The 23342-nt window shown below is 48.5% G+C and overlaps 1 protein-coding gene across 10 annotated transcripts in view; it reads left to right on the plus strand.

The window, feature by feature from the left end:
* Nucleotides 1-21710, plus strand: part of WDFY3 (WD repeat and FYVE domain containing 3) — a 269179-nt gene extending 247469 nt beyond the window's left edge. For all 10 annotated transcript variants that reach the window (XM_075998724.1, XM_075998728.1, XM_075998723.1 and 7 more), the window contains 10 exons: nucleotides 103-250; nucleotides 2201-2355; nucleotides 3470-3628; nucleotides 4589-4768; nucleotides 8105-8287; nucleotides 9863-9959; nucleotides 13094-13420; nucleotides 14529-14640; nucleotides 15401-15598; nucleotides 18283-21710. In XM_075998724.1, the coding sequence (XP_075854839.1) occupies nucleotides 103-250; nucleotides 2201-2355; nucleotides 3470-3628; nucleotides 4589-4768; nucleotides 8105-8287; nucleotides 9863-9959; nucleotides 13094-13420; nucleotides 14529-14640; nucleotides 15401-15598; nucleotides 18283-18406 (1683 nt within the window). In that variant the 3' untranslated portion in view covers nucleotides 18407-21710. The remainder of the gene's footprint in view (nucleotides 1-102; nucleotides 251-2200; nucleotides 2356-3469; nucleotides 3629-4588; nucleotides 4769-8104; nucleotides 8288-9862; nucleotides 9960-13093; nucleotides 13421-14528; nucleotides 14641-15400; nucleotides 15599-18282) is intronic.
* The last annotated feature ends 1632 nt before the right edge of the window (nucleotides 21711-23342 follow it).

Consider the following 23342-nt stretch of genomic DNA (forward strand, 5'->3'; position numbering starts at 1 on the left):
TAATGGTGGTTATGAAGCTTAAGCGAAATAAGGCGTATAAAAGGACTTAGTAAATGTTCTCTTCTCTTTCATTATAAAACGTGTCATCTTCCTTTGTGCCAGTTATTTAAAAAACCGCATCCACCGAAGAGAGTGAGGAGTCGCCTCAACGGAGACAACGTGGGCATCTCTGTCCTGCCGGGATCCACAAGCGACAAGATCTTTTTTCATCATCTAGACAACCTGAGGCCTTCGCTAACGCCCGTAAAAGGTAAGGTGATGGGAAACAAACTTTTGATGGGATTATTTAATAGTCCTAGTTTAGCAGTAACAAATTGGCTTTTTCACAGTAGTGTAATTTGTGTAATGAATACTATATGTTTTGTGCTAAGTTAAATACTTGTTAGTATTCTTTTTTCCCCTTTTTCTTCTGGGTTTTTTTTTTTTTTTTTTTTTTTGGCCTGTTGGATTTTGCTTCAGAAAGAACCAAATGGTTTTCTTGTTAAGGCAGTCAAAACTCTAAAATATCAGATTCTCACCACTTTATATGTAGAAAAAGCATTTGTCCTCATTGTTCATTTATGCATATGTATATTCTGCCTATCAGAAATAGCAATAAGAGGACATATTATTATTATTATTTATTTATTTATTTTTTGAGACAGAATCTCACTTTGTTGCCCAGGCTACAGTGCTGTGGCATCAGCCTAGCTCACAGCAACCTCCAACTCCTGGGCCCAACCGATCCTCCTGCCTCAGCCTCCCGAGTAGCTGGGACTACAGGCATGTGACACCATGCCTGGCTAATTTTTTCTATATATATTAGTTGGCCAATTAATTTCTTTCTATTTATAGTAGAGACGTCTTGCTCAGGCTGGTTTCAAACTCCTAAGCTCAAATGATCCACCCACTTCGGCCTCCCAGAGAGCTAGGATTACAGGCGTGAGCCACCACGCCCGGCCTAGTATTCTTTTTTTTCCTTTTTCTTCTCTGTTTTCTTTTTTTGGCCTGTTGGATTTTGCTTCAGAAAGAACCAAACAGTTTTCTTATTAAGGCAGTCAAAACTCTAAAATATCAGAATCTTACCACTTGATATGTATAAAAACATTTGTCCTCATTTTTCATTTATGCATATGTGTATTCCGCCTATCAGAAATACCAATAAGAGGCCGGGCGCGGTGGCTCACGCCTGTAATCCTAGCACTCTGGGAGGCCGAGGCGGGCGGATTGCTCGAGGTCGGGAGTTCGAAACCAGCCTGAGCGAGACCCCGTCTCTACTAAAAAAAAAATAGAAAGAAATTAATTGGCCAACTAAAAATATATACACAAAAAATTAGCCGGGCATGGTGGCGCATGCCTGTAGTCCCAGCTACTTGGGAGGCTGAGGCAGGAGGATCGCTTGAGCCCAGGAGGAGTCTGAGGTTGCTGTGAGTGAGGCTGACGCCACGGCACTCACTCTAGCCAGGGCAACAAAAGTGAGACTCTGTCTCAAAAAAAAAAAAAAAAAAAAAAAAAGAAATACCAATAAGAGGACACATTCTAAATATGCCATTAAAAGGACATCTTTCTTTTATCTAATGCTCTAATGAGATAACTAAAAGCATTTTTGCAAGTAGTTTTTTTCTTCCTTCGAATGAAAAAAATGTTTTGCAAAATCTTAAAGTTGTCACTTTTTAAAAAATTCCAAGCATCAGAGCATCAAATTCTGGCCGACGGGGTTGGCTGCCACGCTGTGCCATTGCCTCATTACGAGCCTTGCTCTGTGCCAGCTTCAGTCGCTCCCCAGCGACTGTTGTGGAGGACTAGCGTGGTCAGCAGAGTTCTGCTGTGGAGCAAGGAGTCTGTGCCGTTTGGGGAACCTCGTGGCCGGCCTTCAGGAGGTCTGAGGGCGGCTGTAACTTTGGGAGGTGGTGAAGACAGAGCGATGGACGGTCTGTGTCCCTGTGACGTTCTAGGGAGCCTCCCAGATTACTCCTTTCGGTCCTAGGGATGCAAGGCGTCTAGAAACAGGAAGGCTGGAGGGAAGCCCCGCAGAGGACCTGGCAGGGCCAGCATCCTGCCCAGGAGGTCTTGGAGGAGACTCCAAGGCCAAGCTGTATCTCTAGGATCATTTTGTCTTCGTGTGGGTGTCAGGATGCTTGATTGCTGTGAATATATACGAGGTTACTGTTTATTAGCTTTCCCTGTTCCTGTCTTAATGCCATCATTTGTTTCTTCACAGAGCTCAAAGAGCCCGTGGGACAGATAGTATGCACAGATAAAGGCATCCTCGCAGTGGAACAGAATAAGGTTCTCATCCCACCCACCTGGAACAAAACCTTCGCCTGGGGCTACGCAGACCTCAGCTGCAGGCTGGGAACCTACGAGTCAGACAAGGTCTGCGTTGTTTCTTGCGTGCTCGCTAGTTCTTCCTCGGCCTGGATGGTCCTGGTTAACGGGTGGGGAGAACCCAGGACAAGGGCCTATCTCAGGCGTCCTCAAACTACGGCCCACAGGCCACATGCGGGTGTTTTTGCCCGTTTGGTGTTTTTTTTTTTTTTACTTCGAAATAAGATATGTGCAGTGCGCATAGGAATTTGTTCATAGTTTTTTTTTTTAAACCATAGTCCGGCCCTCCAACAGTCTGAGGGACAGTGAACTGGCCCCCTGTTTAAAAAGTTAGAGGACCCCTGGCTATCGGCTGTTGCTCCACAGCCCAGAGGAAAGGAGAGTCTTGCTGCATCATGAGATCGGGATACAGGAGCTAGTGGAAAAGTCACGTTTCCTGCAGAACAAGCCTCTTCTGGAAAGTTATGTGACAAAGGCTAGCAGTTCCCTGCCCACTCAGAGAATCCCTCAAGAGATCCTAGCCAGCAAGGTGCCCGACATTTCTGCCAACCAGAATAGCCGCCTTTTGGAGAGCTACCATCTGGCCCACTTTTCATCTTAGTCGTCTAAACAAGCTGACAAAAAAAACCTGTCACCCCACCCCACAAGAAGCAGCAGCAGCAACTGTTTGGAGTCCCGTGAGTGTCTCTTAGAGAAGCCATATGTAGTGACCCTTGAGTGCCCTGTGTTTGCCCTGCCACAGTCCCCTCCCGAGTGCAGGATGGGTAGGATCCGCACAGTCTGTAGCGTCACACGTTACACACGGTTCCGTTCGGTTGATGTTCCCCTTACGCTGCAGCGCTCACGCTTGCCCTCTACGTTCCAACTGCTGCAGAACACACACCCTTTTACCACATTACCCCCTGCGTCTTGCGCAGCATCACACACTTTGCAAAGCGCATTCCCAAACTGGAGAGCCCGGAGACCCTCACTGGTTAGGAAGCCGTGAGAGCAGTTCAGGGTGAGCAGCAGTGGAGGCGACGCTAAAATGAACCAGGCCCAGGACGGGAGCCGGTATCTGCCTGCGCGGACGTCCTACCCCTTCACTCGGCTCTGCTCCCCGAGTTTCGGAGGTCCCTGGCACCTGATGGCCTGTGTGTCCCGCACCTGTTGTGTCTTACAGGCCGTGACCGTTTACGAGTGTTTGTCTGAGTGGGGCCAGATACTCTGCGCCATCTGCCCCAACCCCAAGCTGGTCATCACGGGCGGCACGAGCACGGTGGTGTGCGTGTGGGAGATGGGCACCTCCAAGGAGAAGGCCAAGACGCTGACGCTCAAACAGGTACGGAGCGTGCGGAAACCGCGAGGGGGGGGACGTGGTCCGTCTCGGGGGCCCGTGCTCTGTGGGAGCCGGAAAGCTTCCTTAGTGCTGCCTCTGGGGTTTGCTGAGCACCAGAGTTGTGAGCCAGCGCTACTGAAAAGCAAGCATATTCTTCTGCCAGGCCAGGTGGCACGTTCTAAATACCCAGGAACTGCTAGCAATAATCTGAACCTTCTTCTTCAGAATACTTCCTTATTTCCACACACTGCCATTTATCTGGGTCCTGTTTCCCTCCGTATTCCTGCAAAAGAGGGAGAGTCCTGATTCTAGTCTGAAGAAGGAATCGAATCCCCCTCGGGCACAAATGTGCAGGCGTCTCTCTCGTTGAGAAGCAGGACTTGTGCACAGTGACACGCCAGGGCCGTGTTCTCCCTTTATCTTTCTAGGAGTGTGCACTGCAACCACGCGGTTCTCACAGTCTGCATTTTTTGGGGGAAGAAAAAAAAAATCATCCACTGTGGCTCCTTACAGTGGAATAAACCAAAGTTCGTGGCATAAAAGAACAAAGAGTTCAAATTCTGTATTTTGGGGCCCCGTAACGAACATACACTTCCAGATAGATAGAGATGGGATGAAGAAACCCAAGCCGGGTTGCAGTTGTCGCTCCCCATCCTTCTGAGAGCCCGGCCCAAGACCAGGAAAGAAGTAATGGGAAAGTAGGAGAGAATATTCCAGAATAGCCCAGACTTCTCTCTTCCCCCGCCCCCCCTGTTGGCTGAGGCAAGGGCAGTCAGCAGCAGCAGCAGCAGGGGGAAGGACCTGCCCCCGGCTTCTCAGACACCCCTGCTCCGGGGCCCCCCGCTGCCCAGCACGCATGCACACCTGCCGTCGTTTCCCGACGCTTCCGGGAGCTTCTGGGGTGGCTGCGGTACCTCGTCGTTGCAGTGGGTTGGCCCAACTGTCTTCTGCTCTTACTTGCAGGCCCTGCTCGGCCACACGGACAGCGTCACCTGCACCACAGCGTCCCTGGCCTATCACATCATCGTCAGCGGGTCCCGCGATCGCACCTGCATCATCTGGGATTTGAACAAGCTGTCGTTTTTAACCCAGCTCCGGGGCCACCGGGCCCCCGTGTCCGCTCTTTGCATCAATGAGCTGACGGTGAGCGGGGTGGGTCGCGCGCTGGGTTTGTGTTCCGGCCGACCTCGATAGGCAGTGGCTCTGAGCATCTTCTGAGTCGATCCACCCACAGAGCCATTTGACGTTAAAAAACGCGTTCACTGCCACGTACTTCAAAGAGAAAGCAAAATTCGGTTAAAGTAAAACAAAGCATTCTAGCATGTGCTTTTTTAAAAAACGAGGAATCGTGGGATTTGTTAAGAATGTTAGAAAATCGTTGAAATGTTCAATGAAGTGTATTCAGATGGTTCGTCTATTGCGTGAAGTGAAAAGAGGAACGGTTTGGGTGCCCAAATTGAGAGAGAAAGATCATTAACAGAGCCATTTGCAAAATAGGGTATTATCTCCTCTTGGAAGTAAATCTTGCATGTATAAATAAATAAAATAAGGCAGAATGAAATGAAATGAAATGAATACACTGGCCCAGGAGCCCCCCACTCAGACGAAGCCCAGCTGGACTGGACGAGGGGAGCACTCGCTACTACTGAGACGAGCCGGTGAGCAGGGGAGCTTACGGGCGGGTTTAGGAAGGCCCAGGCCGCTGTACCCAAGCGCAGGTTGTCACGTTAGAACGTGGACGACGCCTCCACCTGCAGACCGGCCTTGGGAGTCAGCAGGAATCCCCCCCAACCTCACCACTTCTTAGCTGTACACACCCATCCCCCCCTCACCTTGACCCCTACCCAAGGGCCGTCCCTGCGACACAGAGCGACTCTTCCCACGTCACCGCGTGGCGTTCTTGTGGTCACCCCACACAGGCGGCTTTGCTTCTGAAGGCGGCTGCCGCGTTTCTGACTTCTGCCAGAAGATAGCCAAGAGTCATGCACGTAGTCAGGTGTTTTGTAGCCACGCAAAGAAAAGGGAACACGAAGTTGGGTCCTAGTGACCGGCACCGAGAGTGTCTCGACTGGTCACAGTAGGAACAGTGGGAGCCGAGGGGCGTGGGAGACATGCAGGGGGTAGTAGAGTCAGCTCAGTGTTTGGTGTGTTTGAAAGGTTTGCGAAGTTTTCACAACGACACCCTGGGCTGGCCCTTCAAAGGTTTGCGCTTTACGAAAACGTGGGTGCCACGGAGCCGCCATGATCCAGGGTTACTCGGAGTCCAATGCTTGATCCCATTGTTCAGAGCGCTTTGTTTTGAAGTTGTTAAATCCAGAGAACTGTATTTGTAGTCAGTTGATAGTTGAGCCAGTACGCACCCACTGGATTGCAATGGTTCCTGCAAGTACCTACAGGAGGATTTTTTTTTTTTTCTTTTTAAGCTGCTTTTGTCATCTCTTAATAACTCTCGAAAAGATACCTGTTTCTGTCACGTTTCTCCACGAAGTATCAAGTCAGCTTTCCTTCAGTTTGTATGTTGGACCGAAGCTACTTTGCAGCTGCCCTTCAGTGATAATTCTCGTGGCTTAGCCCTCCTCACCGCGGGATCTGCGCTGATGCGCTCTAATCGAGCCCCCCCCCCCCCCGCCACCCCGAATAACTAAAGAAAGTCCTGCCTGGTGCAGGACCTAGTGGCCGTCTCTTGCCTCTTGCAGAGACTAAAGACGCCAGTTAAAGCTCATTGCCAGAGCTGGTTCGGTGACCAGTACAGAGGTAGACATAGCAGTGCTTTGCTGAGTACTGTTTTTGTTTGGGTTCTGGTTTAGTTTTGGCCATCTTGGTAGAAGAAGAGCTGGGGCGGGGATGGGACAAGGGAGCAGCAGCAGGACCAGTAGGGGATGGGGCAGCTCGGGTGTGGTTGGAACCAGCCCAGTCTTTCTCCTTTCTGATCGTCATCCTTTCCTACCTTAATTCTTGCTCTGCTGCTACTGTCCGGCGCTCAGTCCTCCCTCTGCTTTGGCTGGCCATCCTCAAACTTCTGCAGGTTCTCACGTGTCCCCTGACTGTACCGAACTCCACCAGGTGTCTGCTCAGGCTGGTTCCCACGGCGGCACCCAGGCTATCTCGGGGGCGGGGAGAGAGGAAGCACGGTGCGGTGCATAAGCTTTAGGGCTAGAGACTGCTGGCTTCACATCCTGACTCTGACACGAAGCAAATCACTGCAAATCACTTTTCACTTCCGTCGTTCAAAGCAGGGCTGGCGGTAACTGACCTCCCAAGCTCGTTTTCAGGGTTGGCCTGGGCTGCCCACCACAGTAGCCGGTGCACTGTAGTGGATGCTTCAGAAAGCACCTTACTGCCCTTAGCAGCGGCGAGTTGCGTTCTCATCAGGCCCGACAGAGCCCGGCCTGGAGAATTTGAGAAGAAAACGTGTTCTTTGTGTCTTTGGAACTCGTGAAAACGTGAGCTATCAGCTGTGAGGGAGTCTGAGGGTATATTAAGATTGAAAAGAAGTGACCCACATACCAGTCCCCTTCCTTTTTCCCACATCCCTCCACCCCTATTGTGAATACAGATTTTAAAAGAGGATATTACAGTGTTGCCAAGATTTTCATCATTTCATTTATCGAAGAGAGAGAAAACAACTGTAACTGAAAATGTTCTCTCCCATCCCGTAGCTTTGGTGTTTGGACTCATTTTTTTTTTTTTTTTTTTTTTTTTGGTAAAAGTAGGTAGATTCCTGCCTCTAAATGAAAGGTATAAATAGATTTTGTTAGCCACAGGAGGAAGAAGAGAGGTCCTTCCTCTCCTCAGATTGCAGATAGTTCTGTTGTGGAATCCGACCTTGCTCAGCAGTCTGCTGGGGACATACACCTACCTTCAGTCTCCCTTGGAGATCCCAGCGGCCACGGTGTCCAGTCAGCTCTGAATTCTTTTTGTTTGTTTGTTTTGAGACAGAGTCTCACTCTGTTGCCCGGGCTAGAGTGAGTGCCGTGGTGTCAGCCTCACTCACAGCAACCTCAGACTCCTGGGCTCAAGCGATCCTCCTGCCTCAGCCTCCCGAGTAGCTGGGACTACAGGCATGCACCACCATGCCCGGCTAATTTTTTCTATATATATATATTTTTTAGTTGGCCAATTAATTTCTTTCTATTTTTAGTAGAGACGGGGTCTCGCTCTTGCTCAGGCTGGTTTTGAACTCCTGACCTCGAGCGATCCTCCCACCTCGGCCTCCCAGAGTGCTAGGATGACAGGCGCGGGCCACCACATACCTGGCCATCACCTCTGAATTCTGAAAGAAGCCTCTGTTCAGGGTATTTTTAATTCAGCAAGCACCGCATGACAGGCTGCCTCGGAAATGACCCCGCCGGCCACCAGTCTAAGGACCCGAAAGGTTTTTTTTTTGAGATTCCGGCAAAGGATTTAATTAGTTTTCGAGGCCAGAATCTGGCATTGAAGGCAGCCAAGAGGACGCAGAGTTTTCCTTTGCCTCCCCAGGGGGACATCGTGTCCTGCGCCGGCACCTACATCCACGTGTGGAGCATCAACGGCAACCCCGTCATGAGCGTGAACACGTTCACGGGCGGCAGCCAGCACATCGTGTGCTGCTGCGTGTCGGAGATGAACGAGTGGGACACGCAGAACGTCATCGTGACGGGACACTCCGACGGCGTGGTGCGGGTGAGCGAGCCGAGGCAAAGACCCCGTCAGGGCGGTCGTTGCCCCGGCTTACCTGGGACTTGTAGCTGTCCAGGGTTTGAGGACACCCGGACAGGTGTGAGTGTCTGCCTAGCACACTCTTGCTCCGGGTCAGACGAGCCATGGCCGTGGCATCCTCAGACGTGAGGAGTGTTGTCAGTGGCTCTGGCCTCTTTCCTTCCTACGAAATCGGCCTGTGAGTGCTCACCCTGACCCTGACCAGCTGGCGGCTTGTGACACAAGAGGGCCACTGAAGCCTGAGTCCCATGTCACCCTGGGGGTCGCTGGGAATGCGACCTGTGTCGAGTGTCGGGTGTCCGGCCTATCAGCATGGCTTCTTGGGGGGAAAACAGGGCAGGCAGGTGCGTTCTCTCTCTGTACGGAGAATCACAGGCTCGAACGCGCTTCCGGGGCCCCTTCCCTGCTGGGATCCCGGGGGTGGGGATGGGGTCTCACCTGGAAGCTGGACACAGTGTGTCCTTCCCTTAGATTCCTCTGCAGAAAATGAGATCAGCAGAGTATTTGCCCCCGTAGTCTACTCAAACGTTTGAGGTTTTCCTGTCTCTTGCGCCTGTTTTTCTTTAATGGCGTTCTCTGTAAAAGCCAGGAGCTGCTGATCGCCGCCCCCTGCTCAGTCCTGGTCCCATACCGAGAGACCGTGGCGAGGCTGGGAGGCCACCCCCACGCCACACCTTGTGTGCCCGACGGAGCACGCACACACGCCCCACCCCACCCCACCCCAGAGCCTGCTTTCCCGAGAGCAGTGTTGCAGGTTGCCAGACCTGTGAAGCATTATATCCTAAAAAAACCCCATACGGCAGGTGCTTGCTTGGGCATTCCGCCTACTGTATGCCTTCGTGAAGACCTACGGTATACGCTGGTGTGTGTAGTGAGTGCTCTGGAAGGTTTTTGTAGGAAACGAAGAAGTTGAACCATGATTTTAAACTTACTTGGCCACGATCTTTTCCCTCTACTTTGTTTTTTTTTGTTTTGTTTTGTTTTTGTTTTGTTTTTTTTGAGACAGAGTCTCGCTTTGTTGCCCAGGCTAGAGTGAGTGCCATGGCGTCAGCCTAGCTCACAGCAACCTCAAACTCCTGGGCTTGAGCGATCCTTCTGCCTCAGCCTCCCGAGTAGCTGGGACTACAGGCATGAGCCACCATGCCCGGCTAATTTTTTATGTATATATCAGTTGGCCAATTAATTTCTTTCTATTTATAGTAGAGACGGGGTCTCGCTCTTGCTCAGGCTGGTTTTGAACTCCTGACCTTGAGCAATCCGCCCACCTCGGCCTCCCAAGAGCTAGGATTACAGGCGTGAGCCACCGCGCCCGGCCCTTTTTCCCTCTACTTTGAAAGAGCTGTCGCATGTAGGCAGTCCCCTGACACGCTTTCCAAGATACAGGGAAATTCAGTTATACCCAGCAACAGAAATGAAGTTGTCTGTTTAACCTAAGAGCGCATCTCCGTCCAGTACCATCTAAACTGTTTGCTTAATCTGTTTCTTAACTTATTTTCGTGCTTAACTTATTTTCTTATTTCCGTACTCACTTAAATGTAGTTTTGGAGAATGGAATTCTTGCAAGTTCCCGAAACACCAGCTCCCGAGCCTGTCGAAGTCCTAGAAATGCAGGAAGACTGTCCAGAAGCACAAATAGGTACTCAACGCTCTCTTAAAAACCGCTCGGTCCTTTTCCTGTTTCGTTTTCTCTTACATCACTGTGGGTGAACTCACACCAGACAGCACAGACAGAGCCCGAGGCTGGGCACTGCCCGCAGAGGCGTGACCGCGGCCTGCCCTGTAAATTCCTCTGGGCAGACGCGCGAGGTTTTCCCTGGTCTGCCGGGCAACGTTCGGCGTGGGGGGTAGCGTCTCGTGGACTCCACCTTCCATGCTAAACACAGCACCAGCTTCCTGGGGGTACCAGAGCCTTGGGCTCTCACTTCTGAAAACACAGAGCAGATCTGGAGGGCAGCGTGGGCTGAGTCGGGCCAGCTCTCTGCCCCAGGCCCGCGTCGGCCCTGCCCACCGCACGGCCACCGAATGCAGCACAGGAGACAGGGCGGAGCCGGGTGTGTAGACTATTCTCAGAGTCAGTCCAGAGTCCCCCTTGACAGTGCCCACCCCAGGCCTGCTCGAGGAGGACGTTCATTTGCACTGGAGCCTAGCGACCTGCAGCCCATCGTCTGTCATGTTCCGTGAAGCACCTTAAAATTCTGGAGTGGGAGACAGAGATGTCGATTTCCGCACAGAGTGGCTGGAAACAGCCCTGGAACCAGGCTGAGAGGTGCTCTGTGTTGCTCGTCTCGGGAGAAGCTGCCCCCCCGGGTGTACGAGGGACTTCCCAGGAGGGACCGACCGGGGTTTTAAGTTTGGCCTTCAGATGGTCTGTCCATGACCAATTTGTGTGCCCTGAGCATTCAGTGTCACTTTAATGATACAAGGGAGTTACTAAGGGACGCTTAGAAAGACACAAATCACTTCTCTTTGTACACTGAAAATAGTCTTTCCTTTCCGTGCCAGAAAACAGCAGAGACCCCCACAGAGAGGCCATTTTAACACTAATGTTATGTTACTACATGTAAATTTCTTTTTTTCTTGTTTGTTTGTTTTTTCGTTTTGTTTTTTTTTTTTTTTTGAGACAGAGTCTCACTTTGTTGCCCAGGCTAGAGTGAGTGCCATGGCGTCAGCCTAGCTCACAGCAACCTCCAACTCCTGGGCTCAAGCGATCCTCCTGCCTCAGCCTCCCAAGTAGCTGGGACTACAGGCATGCGCCACCATGCCTGGCTAATTTTTTCTATATGTATTAGTTGGCCAATTAATTTCTTTCTATTTATAGTAGAGACGGGTCTCGCTCTTGCTCAGGCTGGTTTCAAACTCCTGACCTCGAGCAATCCGCCCTCCTCGGCCTCCCAGAATGCTAGGATTACAGGCGTGAGCCACCATGCCTGGCCTGTACACATAAATTTCTATGTCATCAATTGCAGCCCCACCACGAAGGTCATCTGGGTGTTTGGGGACATAAGAATTCAGTTCAGTAAGTGTCTGGGGGTCATCTGTTGTGTCTGTCAGACATTGCAGTAAGGGGTCCAAGGAGAAGTGGGTCCTTTTTCTCTTCCTTGAATGATGCTTTTAAGTAAGTGATGGTAGAAGATGAAAGAGTGAGAGAGAAGAAGGGGGTCAGATTCAGGGTGGAGAGACATGTGTACGTCATCTTCCTCCCTGTGTAGTCAGATGGTGGGCAGAGTTTGGCAAAAGTGGCAGAGAAGGGGAAACAGCCCACAAGGAAGGGTTGACTCTGGACAGCATAGGAGCCGAGGGACCTGAGGGCACATGCTGGGGAGAAAAGGCAGGGGACAAGCTAGGGTTTGCTGGAAATCAGAGCCGTTCCCAAGGCCGCTTGTCTGGGAACCTTACAGCTCATGACTGTAGTCATTGGGGTGGAAACGATTCACATTAGTGCACCGGACTCCGTGTGAGCAGGAGGCAGGCAGATGAAGTATTTGTCTAAAAAATGGGTATGTGGGCCGGGCGAGGTGGCTCACGCCTGTAATCCTAGCTCTCTGGGAGGCCGAGGCGGGAGGATTGCTCAAGGTCAGGAGTTCGAACCCAGCCTGAGCAAGAGCGAGACCCCCGTCTCTGCTAAAAATAGAAAGAAATTAATTGGCCGACTAAAAACATATATAGAAAAAATTAGCCGGGCATGGTGGCACATGCCTGTAGTCTCAGCTACTTGGGAGGCTGAGGCAGAAGGATTGCTTGAGCCCAGGAGTTGGAGGTTGCTGTGAGCTAGGCTGACGCCACGGCACTCACTCTAGCCTGGGCAACAAAGCGAGACTCTGTCTCAAAAAAAAAACAAAAAAACAAAAACAAAAAAATGGGTATGTGTGGTGGGCTGGCACTTGCATGCTCATATTATCACTTTCTCTCCTTTTTTCCAATATATATACTGTTATCCTTTAATATTTCTGGGGCGTTGGTTCCAGGACTTCCTGCAGACACCAAAATCCAAGGACACGCAAGTCCCTTGTAGAAAGTGGCCTAGTATTTGCATATAACCTGTGCACATCCTCCCATATACCTTAAGTCATCTCTAGATTACTTACAATACCTAATAGGGATGTCTGTGCAGATAGCTGCAATGCTGTGTAGTGAGTATGTAGGGAATAACAACGAGGAAAAAGATCTGTACATACTCAGTAGACCAGGTTTTTTTCCCCCCAAATATTTTTAATCCACAGTTGTTCGAGTCCACAGATGGCAGACCCCACTGATGTGGAGGGCCAACTCCACTCATTTCTCATGCATTAGAACCCTAAATTTAAAGCTTCCGGCAATAACTCGCTCAGCTTTGTGACTGCTGTATACAAGGGGGCCCCTCCTCCCGAGCTTCTCCCTACCGTCTTGCGGAAAGTGTCCAAAAGTAACACTGCAGGGTGAGAATTTCAAGAGCATGAAAGGCACAGAATTTATTATTAAAGACGTCCAGAAAGAGGGAGAACATATTTTTCAGCGGAAGATACCGGGGTAAGATTTTAGGGAAAGTGGTGCTCAGACCGAGCACGCTTCGAAGGCGGCCGACGCGGGAACGCAGAGACGCTGGGAAGGCAGGCGCGGGGCGGGCCGTCTGTGCTCTACCCAAACATCCCGGCATTGTCTTTTTCCTTTTCTGTTCTCCTTAGATTAGGGTTAAGGTTGGGAACTGGTGGGGGAAATACACGGCCAGAGCAGGGCCGGGGCCAGCCGCGGCGTGTCTGTGTTCTCTGACCCTCCCCGTGCCTCCCCACCCAGGGCAGGAAGCCCAAGACGAGGACAGCAGCGACTCGGACGCCGAGGAGCAGAGCGCCAGCCAGGAGCCCCGGGGGGACGCGCCGAGCCAGCCGGGCAGCGCCGGCCACCGGGCCCGGGCCTCCTCCTGCCGCGCCGCGGCCGCCTGGTGCACCGACAGCGGCTCGGACGACTCGCGGCGCTGGTCGGACCAGCTCAGCCTGGACGAGAAGGACGGCTTCATATTTGTGAACTACTCGGAGGGCCAGGCCAGAGCCCACCTGCAGGGCCCCCTTAGCCACCCCCACCCCGCCCCGGCCGAGGCGCGGAGTCACAGCAGACTGAAGCCCGGTAACTTGAAGTCCGGTATTCGCCTCTTGCTCCCTTCCGAGTGGCCGGCGGGTGGGGGGCGGGCGGTGGCAGCGGGGTCCAGCTCTCGGGGCCCCGTCCCTGACGCACTCTGTGACCTGGGCCACCCACACACGACGGCCGGCCTTGAAGTTTCTTCCGTGTGAGGTGGGCCTAGAGGCCCTGCCATACAACGGTGCGTGCAGTGCGCTGGCCGTTTGCTTTTTTTTTAATTTTATTTCTATACTAATTTGTCCAATGGGCATTTTCTTAACAGAAACAAAAATCTCAAACCACAACTGCATTCATTTGCAAATCTTGAAGTCATGAAAGCTTCTGAAAACAGCCAAGTTATTCACTACAAATAAACGAAGCTGGCCGGGCGCGGTGGCTCACGCCTGTAATCCCAGCTCTCTGGGAGGCCGAGGCGGGAGGAGAGGATCACTCGAGGTCAGGAGTTCGAACCCAGCCTGAGCAAGAGCGAGACCCCCGTCTCTGCTAAAAATAGAAAGAAATTAATTGGCCGACTAAAAACATATATAGAAAAAATTAGCCGGGCATGGTGATGCATGCCTGTAGTCCCAGCTACTCGGGAGGCTGAGGCAGGAGGATTGCTTGAGCCCAGGAGTCTGAGGTTGCTGTGAGCGAGGCTGACACCACGGCACTCACTCTAGCCCGGGCAACAGAGTAAGACTCTGTCTCAAAAAAAAAAGATCTCTTGAGGTCAGGAGTTAAAGAATAGCCTGGGCAACACATTGAGACCCATCTCTGAAAAAATAAAGCAAGCTGCATTAGCGGGTCACTCTGCCCAGCATAGAGTCAGAGTGACAGTCTTAGGCAGGAGAAACTGCACGCATCTTCTTGCATTGAAGGGGTCCCTTTTTCTTTAGTTTCTCTTTTCCAATGAGACATTCTCCAGCCTGGCCAGTGACTAATGTTCAGCTCGATTGCTTTATACCCTCAAAAGGCAGCAGCTGCTAGAGCTGGACCCGCTGCTGTCGCTGTATGTTGAGGTTCCCTAGCTTTTAAGGCCACCGTCTTAAGGTACGGTTTACCCCATGCTGGCTTTCCTGGATTCAGAATGTCCCACCCTCCGCTCCTCCGCCCCCAGGGTACCGGTGGGAGCGGCAGCTGGTGTTCCGGAGCAAGCTGACCATGCACACGGCCTTCGATCGCAAGGACAACGCGCACCCCGCCGAGGTCACCGCCCTGGCCATCTCCAAGTGAGTGCCAGCCTCTCCCCGGCTCCTCGTCCCGCCCGAGTAGTCACCTGTTTAGCCGAGGGCCACACACTGCCGCCCCCGTCTTGGGGAAAGCAGATTTCATTTGCATTATTGTTAGTGTCAAAGGAATGAATCTAGGCCAGGTGCAGGTGGCTCACGCCTGCAATCCTAGCACTCTGGGAGGCCGAGGCGGGCAGATCGCTCGAGGTCAGGAGTTCGAGACCAGCCTGAGCAAGATCGAGACCCCATCTCTACTATAAACAGAAAGAAATTAATTGGCCAACTAAAAATATATATAGAAAAACTTAGCCGGGCATGGTGGCACATGCCTATAGTCCCAGCCACTCGGGAGGAGGCTGAGGCAGGAGGATCGCTTGAGCCCAGGAGTTGGAGGTTGCTATGAGCTAGGCTGACGCCATGGCACTCACTCTAGCCTGGCAAATTGAGACTCTGTCTCAAAAAGAAAAAAAAAAGAAAAAATGAATCTAAAGAAGAAACCTAACAGTGAATAGATTGTAATTCTGAATTAAAAAAAAAAAAATAGCCTTCTCTGTTCTTCAATGATGCACAGCAAAGGTTTGGTCCAGAGAGAGTTGAACCAGAAGTGTAAGTTCTGGCTCGGTCCCCTGTGTGTCTGTGTCCGTACTTCCCTGGGGGGAGCAAGGGGTCTCCCCCGTCACACACACCCAGGAATAACCCGGAGGCCTCAGGTGCACGCCACGCCTGCTGCACGGTGACCCCTCCGCCCCGTCTCCTGCAGGGACCACAGCAGGATCCTCGTGGGCGACAGCCGGGGCCGGGTCTTCAGCTGGTCCGTGAGCGACCAGCCCGGGCGCTCCGCCGCCGACCACTGGGTGAAGGACGAAGGCGGGGACAGCTGCTCGGGCTGCTCGGTGAGGTTCTCGCTCACGGAGAGGCGGCACCACTGCAGGAACTGCGGCCAGCTCTTCTGCCAGAAGTAAGGCGGGCACGACGCGCGCGCGTGTGTGCTTTGTCCGGGGTCCCTCGCTGCACTGAGCTCTCGGGATGCCAGTGACGTCCCGCGGGCAGGTTCTGGTTTGCCCCCCGGGAGTCCAGTATGCGGAGTCGCCGTGAACCAGTCTCCACTTCCCCTCTGTTCTCTTCCGATACTGCAGACGGGAGGCACAGTGCTGCCATACCAGAAAGCCCACGAGTAATCACAAACTCCCCGTCACTCCCGACTCAGAACGTGCAGCTGCCTGATGCTTCCTCTGTTCCCGTGGCACGTTCCATGTTTGCACGAACGGCGTCCCTGTGAAATTTGTGTCTAGAAACGCTGTAGGCGCGTTTTAAGTTTCCTGTGCACCCCTCACCCAGCCACACCCTTTTTGCCCAGGCGTTCATGCTGTCACGAACACCTGTTGCCCCTTGTGGACGTCACGTGGTATTATTGTTTTGTGTGTGTTTCAACTTTACGTTTCAACTTAACATACCCTCTTTACTCTTCTGTAACTTTTTTTTTTTTGCTCAACGTTGTGTTTGAGAGCCATTCATTTAGGTAACCATGCTGCTGGTTATATTCATTTCTAACTATTACCAGTTATTATATGGCTATATCAGAAGTTATTTCCCTTTCTGATGACATCTTAAGGTTGTTGTTGTTTTTCCCCCCCATATTTTATCAGTATTGTAAATAACGCTACAGTGCACACACCCTTATAAATGCCCTTCTGTTAATAATACACAGGTGGAGTTTCTCTAGAGGTGATACAATGGAATTGATAAAACACAGACTTATTCTTGACCCCAACTAACTAGATCTTGCCAGATTACTCTCCGAAATAGTACTGATAGTTTACCTCCAACAAGGTGTGAAAAATCTTCAAGTTCCTAGTGATGGTTGCTACTGCCAAACTTTCTCACTTTTGCCAATCTGATAGCTAAGAAATAGTCCTCTGTTGTTTTTAACTTGCAGTGCTAGTGAGGTCGGACACTTGATGGCTATTTGGACTTCCTCTTGGATTGCTTTGCGCATTTTCCCTTTGGTTGTTCCTGTCTTTTTTTTTTTCCTTGAGGAGTTCTTTATATATTCTGGGCTCTACTCCCTTGTCAATCATACATCAGTCTGTGGCTCCTGTTTTAACGTTGCATGTGTTTTTTTTTCTGCCACCCAAGTTTTCAAATTTGATGTGGTCACATTTATTAAAATCCTTATGATTTTTGCTGTTTTGTGCATTAAGACTTCCCTTCCCTGTCCTAAGATCATAAAGATAACTTGTTTATTATCTTCTAAATTTCCAAAGGTCTATTTTTCACATTCGGGCCTTTAATTCATTTGGAATGTATTTCGGGGTATGGTGTGAGGCAGGGATCTATATATCTATCTTTCCCCCTGTGAAAAGGCAAAAGGCAGCTGTCTGTCAGCGCCGACCTGGGTGTGCCACCTCTGTCAGCACTGCAGTCCCAGATGTGCACGCACAGTTGTCACTCTCCCTGCCAGGCAGCAGGAAAGACCCACAGGCAGTGCTCTTGGGGACTCCTTCGCAGAAAACACATCATTCTCAAATTGCATCTTCGCTCTTGAGGCAGTTGCCGAGGTTTCGTAGGCAGCAGCGTTGGCTTATTGGTGAAGGGATAGTCTTTGGGTTTGCACTGGCCAAATGCTCCCTGGGCTACTACCATGTTTCCCTGAAAATAAGACAGGGTCTTACGTTTATTTTTCCTCAAGAAGACGCCCTAGGGCCTATTTTCAGGGGATGTGTCATTTTTTTTTTTTTTAAGTACAGTACAACCATCTACATTTATTCCAATAGGGTGAAGTTGTTTTCTTCTGGAACATCATCCTCACTCTCCAGACCCCGAATCCCATCCTGAATGTCTTGCGACTCTGTTTCCTTTAGAGCCACTGGCCCCGATCTCTCCTGTCGAGCACTAGAGCTCTCACGGGGCGGATGAGAAGGGCTGCTCCTGTTCTTTCCCGCTCCGAGACGACACGCATGGGTTGTGCAGATGCGCTGTGCAGCCACGCCTGTCACTATGGCTGGTTTTCATAGCCACACCCATGACCAGGGCTGGTTTTCATAGCCACGCCCATCACTGGGGCTGGTTTTCATAGCCACGCCCATCACTGGGGCTGATTTTCATAGCCACGCCCATCACTGGGGCTGATTTTCATAGCCACGCCCATCACGGGCTGATTTTCATAGCCACGCCCATCACTGGGGCTGATTTTCGGGGTAGGGCTTCTATTGCACACATGCTTAGACATCCTGCTAGAGCTTATTTTATGGGTAGGTCTTATTTTCGGGGAAACACGATACTCTCTGTCGAGTTTTTTTGTTTCTGTTTTTTTTTTTAAATTCTGCTCAAAGAAATAGCTTCCCTGGTTTAACACTAATTTTCTTCATAGACTAAAACAAATACAGCATTCCCGTTAGTCCCCTGGTCACCCACAAGACAAACCAGTGTGGCCTGTTGGTATTATACAGGGCTGATTTTCATAGCCACGCCCATCACTAAGGCTTATTTTCATAGCCACGCCCACCACTGGGCTGATTTTCATAGCCACGCCCATCACTAGGGCTGATTTTTCATAGCCACGCCCATCACTGGGGCTGATTCCATTCCATTATTGCTGTCTGTGAAGGCCTACAACTAATTGACTTTTTCCCTTTCCTTCAGGTGCAGTCGATTTCAATCTGAAATCAAACGCTTGAAAATCTCCTCCCCGGTGCGTGTTTGCCAGAACTGCTATTACAACCTACAGCATGAGAGGGGTTCGGAAGACGGGCCTCGAAATTGTTGAAGACTCAGCAAGCTGATTGGAGACCACGGTCTGTAGACCCCTTCCCGATAACCCCTGTCACAGCCTGGGAGGCGTTGGAAACAATCTCCGTTTACACATCTCTTCAATACCGCGTGTTTGAAGTGTTGAATTCAAAAGGGATCATTGAATAAAACGGGTGTAGAGTAACTAAAGGGGCACACGCCATTCAGGCCGACAGCACAAGAAGAACATGAGGTGGTTCCTAGGAGCAACATTTTCGATATCCAGTTCTCCCTGCTAACCATAGCTGTCTCCAAGGGAAAAAAAATCTTCATTTATTAACTGTCTTTTTCTTGCATCTCATTTTTATAGAGCTACTTATCCTTATTTGGAAAAACCAACAACCACCAAAAAAAAAAAGGCTTTTAGAAAATGGTTGTAAATCTGACTTCTTTGCAAGTAACTATATATATATTGTAAATAGGTATAAAGGCCTTTTTTTTTTTTTTTTTCTCTAAATAAGGACTTAACTGCCTGTCACATGAAACTTCAAACTAAACCAACTAACTCAGTGAAACTAACTTACGGTTTGTCTGACATCCTTCCCTTACCAATCAATTATAAATATGTTTTTTAAATCCTCAAAGACATCATCTTGTAGTCTTTTTCTTTTCCTTTCAAACCCAGCCTGTGTGCCTAATGTCATTTCTTTCAAGTTGCCCACAGTATCTCCACCTAAACTAGGCTAGTAACCAAAATAACGCGGACCTTCTGTAGGAAGCAGCGTGTGGGAGAACGGGAGTCCAGCCGTGAGCTAAACCGGAAATACCTGGGCATCTCGCACCCGGCCACGCACCACCTCAGTGTTGTTCTGATGTAGCAAGGCCCCTTTTAAATGTGTTACGTGGACTGCTGTCTGTTCAGAGCGTACCTGCTTGGCATTGCGTAAAGGTTTTGGCCAGGTGACCCACGGAGCGCAGGAGAGAGCCCTGCCTCAGCTAATGGAAATATATTTGCATGTAACCCCAAATTAGCTTCTCTTGCATAGAACATGATAAGTATGTGTCTTTGGCGACACTGATGTTCTAATATATCTTATTTTCAAAAAAAGGTTTAAAAAAAAAACAGTGTACAGAATTAACATATAAAAAAACTTTGTTGTAAAACTGGATCATGTCGGAACTGCTTAACCTTTACCATTTAATGTCATCTACCTGAAAACAGTGAGATTTATACTGTATCAATGTCTATTTTTTTTGTTTTTGCTATGAATATAATTACAGTATTTTAATATTTAGTTATTTAATTTGTTCTACTAGTTGGATACAGAACACACAAACCCAGGGGGATTGAAGCTGGAGGGCGAAGGGATTAGTTTAGTTTATAGACAAGAGGCTCCAGTGGTGGGATCTTTTTAAATGTGTGTTGTGTACAAATATATATTATATATATATATATATATAAAGCAAATGAAACAGTTAATCTAGATTTTAACATTTTCAGATACTTAGTGATAATATTATGAACAATTCTAAAAGCCCTGTGATTTGAAAAATGTAGGATCATTAATGGCCCAAGGAAGGAAGAACAGGCCTTCACACCCTCATGGGTGGGGGGAGATATTATGCAAAGGACAGCGGCTTTGGCTTTTCCAACTTTTCATCTTCAGGCCCTGGTGAGAGGCACATTTATGCACTAAAATGCACATAATATGCACACGCATTCGAAAATAGGCATTCGGTACAATCGTGATCTTGTACCTACTGGGCTGAAACCAGCTTAAGAACAGATATGTTCTTCCTGATAACTAGGTCTCCAAGAGAAAAATACAAAGGCTGCTTTAGTGCCTTAATGCTTACTAAATTTAAATCTTTATTTACTTAGGTTTGAGCCGACAGTCTATTTATGATTACATATCAGAATCGATTAAAACACTTCCATTTCTAAAAGTTCGAATATACTTGTTAATAAAAGGATTATTGGCATTACTACTTTAACTTGAAGAAAAGTTGTGTTCTGTTTTCCTTTCTGTGTCTTACCCCCCCCTCTTCCCCATCACCGTCTGACTTGACTTCTAATAAGTGATGCTGATGTTCTACAGCTGCAGAAATTGTGCTATCACGTGACCGCGGGCTTGGCCCCGTCTGGCCCCAGATGCCCCGTAGCAGTGTTATTCTACGCTTTTTAAAAGACACGTCCCTTTTGTCCATGAGCCATGTTTACCCACCACCCCCACCCGGTACCCGATGGCAGAGGTGTTCTTTTAAGACTTGAACCTATGAATGTGTGTATGTAGTTACTTAAAGGTTACTCCTCTTTGTAATATGAGATTCTAAGGGACAAATACTTTTAAACTTTCCAACACAACTTCCGTAACTAGAAGGTGAAAGCCAAAACCCTCACGGTAGTATTTCCTCTGGCAGCTGGTGCTGTGGGCAACTTTTGTTCAATCGGGTTTGTTTTCTGTCTTTTGGGTCTTTTAATTTGGTTTTGGGGGTTTTTGTTTTTGTTTTTTGTTTTGTTTTCTTGCTTCTAATGGAGAAATCCCAGAATCGCTCACAGATACGAACATAAACTAATTGTTTCTCTGGATATCTTCCTGTTCCATGTAAATTTATTTCCCAGCACACATTCTCAACATGTACATCTTCCTTTGTGTGGTCCGTGTTCTTTCTCTGAGAGTACCTCACAGGGCTCCTGCCTGATCTTTGTAGTTTGTTTGTCCATCCATCCATTTCATCCATGTACCCTAACATCCGTGTGTAGTGTGCAGCTATAATGTCATGCCTTTGGAGAGGAGAAGAGCTGCCCATAGCAGCCATCCGTCTGGATAATAGCAAAACACTCTAGAATAAGTTATTTTGCACTTTCTTATGTATAAAGTTGGTAGAAACTTATTTTTGCTTTGTATCATTTAAATACATTTTGTTTTGGTAAAATGAACTGTGTATAAAATATTTATGCCGTTAAAACTGTTTTTAGAAAGTATTTTTAATTTCAGCAAGTTTGGTTACTTGTTGCATGACTATTATTAACACAGCTGACTTTTTGTGTCAGTGCAATGTATATTTTTTGTCTTGTTATTAACTTGTAAGCCCTAGTATTGGCCAATTGTTTGTACAGCAAAGAAGTAAATTGAAGACACTGGCTAAGACTGGATTGACTGTGGGCTTTTGTACTATACTGCAGAATCCAATATCTGTTTTTTGGTGGTTATGTAAAAGGCCTGAAGAATTACTATCCAGTGTGCAATCTGTGATATCTGAATGTTCATTGTATATCTGTCTCTGATGCAAAAAGGTAGAGTAACACAATTACGTGATTAAATGCAATAGTCCAGGTACTTAACTTTTTTCATTTCAAATAAATACCTACTATTTACCACCAAAAAAAATAATAATAAAAGGTTGTTTTTAAGTCAGTTCTTTAGGGAAGGAAAAAAAAAAAACTGATCTGTATAGTTTGTACAGTTCTTTCCTAGCTGTATTTCTTTTAGAAGCACCTGCTTAAGATCTCAGCGATCTTGGCTGTGAGGGTTCTAGTTCCATTTCTACTTTGACCCTTCCTTAAAAACCGGGCTCTGTGCATTCTGAGCTTCCCAGATTGCAGGGCCGAGTGTGCGTGGGTGGCAGTAGGGGGAAGCCAGTGGCTTCTGGAAGATGAGCCCCTCAGATGTGACCTATAGAAGACCTGCTGTTTTGTTTTTGCATATTTACCCTGGGCCTTATTCCCCATGCATCCTGTTGTGAAAAGCAACTGTGTGTGTGTGTGTGTGCGCGCGCGTGTACGTGCACAGCCCACCCCATCAGGGCTACTCCATTGTGTCCTGCCCCTCTTCTGGAAGTACAGCAGCCACTGGTCTCTCCAGTTCAGCCTTCAGTCTGAGTGTGTTAGAATTCACAAATCCATTGTTGTTATTAGTAGCTTGTTTGGGTTTTGTTTTTCTTTTTTTTTTTTTTAAGCTGCTTTGGTTTTCAAATAGCCTTCCTGGTCAAGGAGGGTGTCGAAAACACTTTTTAAGTTTATTTAGGCTGTTCTGATGATTTTCCTCTTCCTCTTTCTACAGATGCTAAGTTCATTTGAGCTTGAACAGCAGATCCCCAAATTTGAGGACATTGGGCTTATTACAGATTTTACCTCGGTGCAGCCCCACTGTTAAGCAGAAGATAAAGGACTGCCAAGAACTTAAAAAAAAAAAATAGCAATTTCTATAAAAATTAATGAAGGGTAAGCAAGCCCAGGGCCGTTCCCATGTCTTTAATGTGTTCTAATGACCTTCAGAAGGACAACAGTCACATTGCAGAATTCTCAAATGCAGAAATTCAGAGGTTAAAAGGACAAACATGCAAATGATGGTTCGGTAAGTCCTTTTTCTGCCATTTCCTTCTTGTCTTCAACAAAATTCCCTCTCCACGCCTCACTTTCGCCCATTAGAAGTGGCCCAGCATTGGCTTAATCTCTTTGCTTTATGAATACGGTTTCCCCCGCCCACTGCAAAGCTCTTTTATTATTTGTCATGTCTTCAGACTTTTGCTAGAGATGGCACCGGGCCAGGGTACCACCCTCGGAGACTGCCTGGTGTTTTGGAGAGCCCCGAGTGGGCAGTAAGACTGAGGCTATTCTAACCAGCTGGGGAATTTAGGGAGCCTCTTGTTGGTTGCGTTCTCTTTGCAGCAGGTTTTCCTGCTTAAATACCAGCTTGTTGAAGAGGGAGGGCCTACGATACTGATTCTTTAGACTTTTTGGTCTTAGTACTCTTTGACGCATAAAAGTTTTCAAAGACCCCAAATAGAGTTTGCTCATGTGATCATTGTAACGGAAATTAAAACAGTTTTAAATATATATAAAACTCCTTTAAAAATAACAATAAGACCATGATATATTAACATAAATTTCTTATTTCTATTTAATAAAACTTTTTCCAAACCTCAAAAAAAAAAAAAATTTAGGCGAGTGGATTTGTTTTACAATTTTG

This window comes from Microcebus murinus, chromosome 29 (assembly GCF_040939455.1).
Source record: "Microcebus murinus isolate Inina chromosome 29, M.murinus_Inina_mat1.0, whole genome shotgun sequence".
Lineage (NCBI taxonomy): Eukaryota > Metazoa > Chordata > Mammalia > Primates > Cheirogaleidae > Microcebus > Microcebus murinus.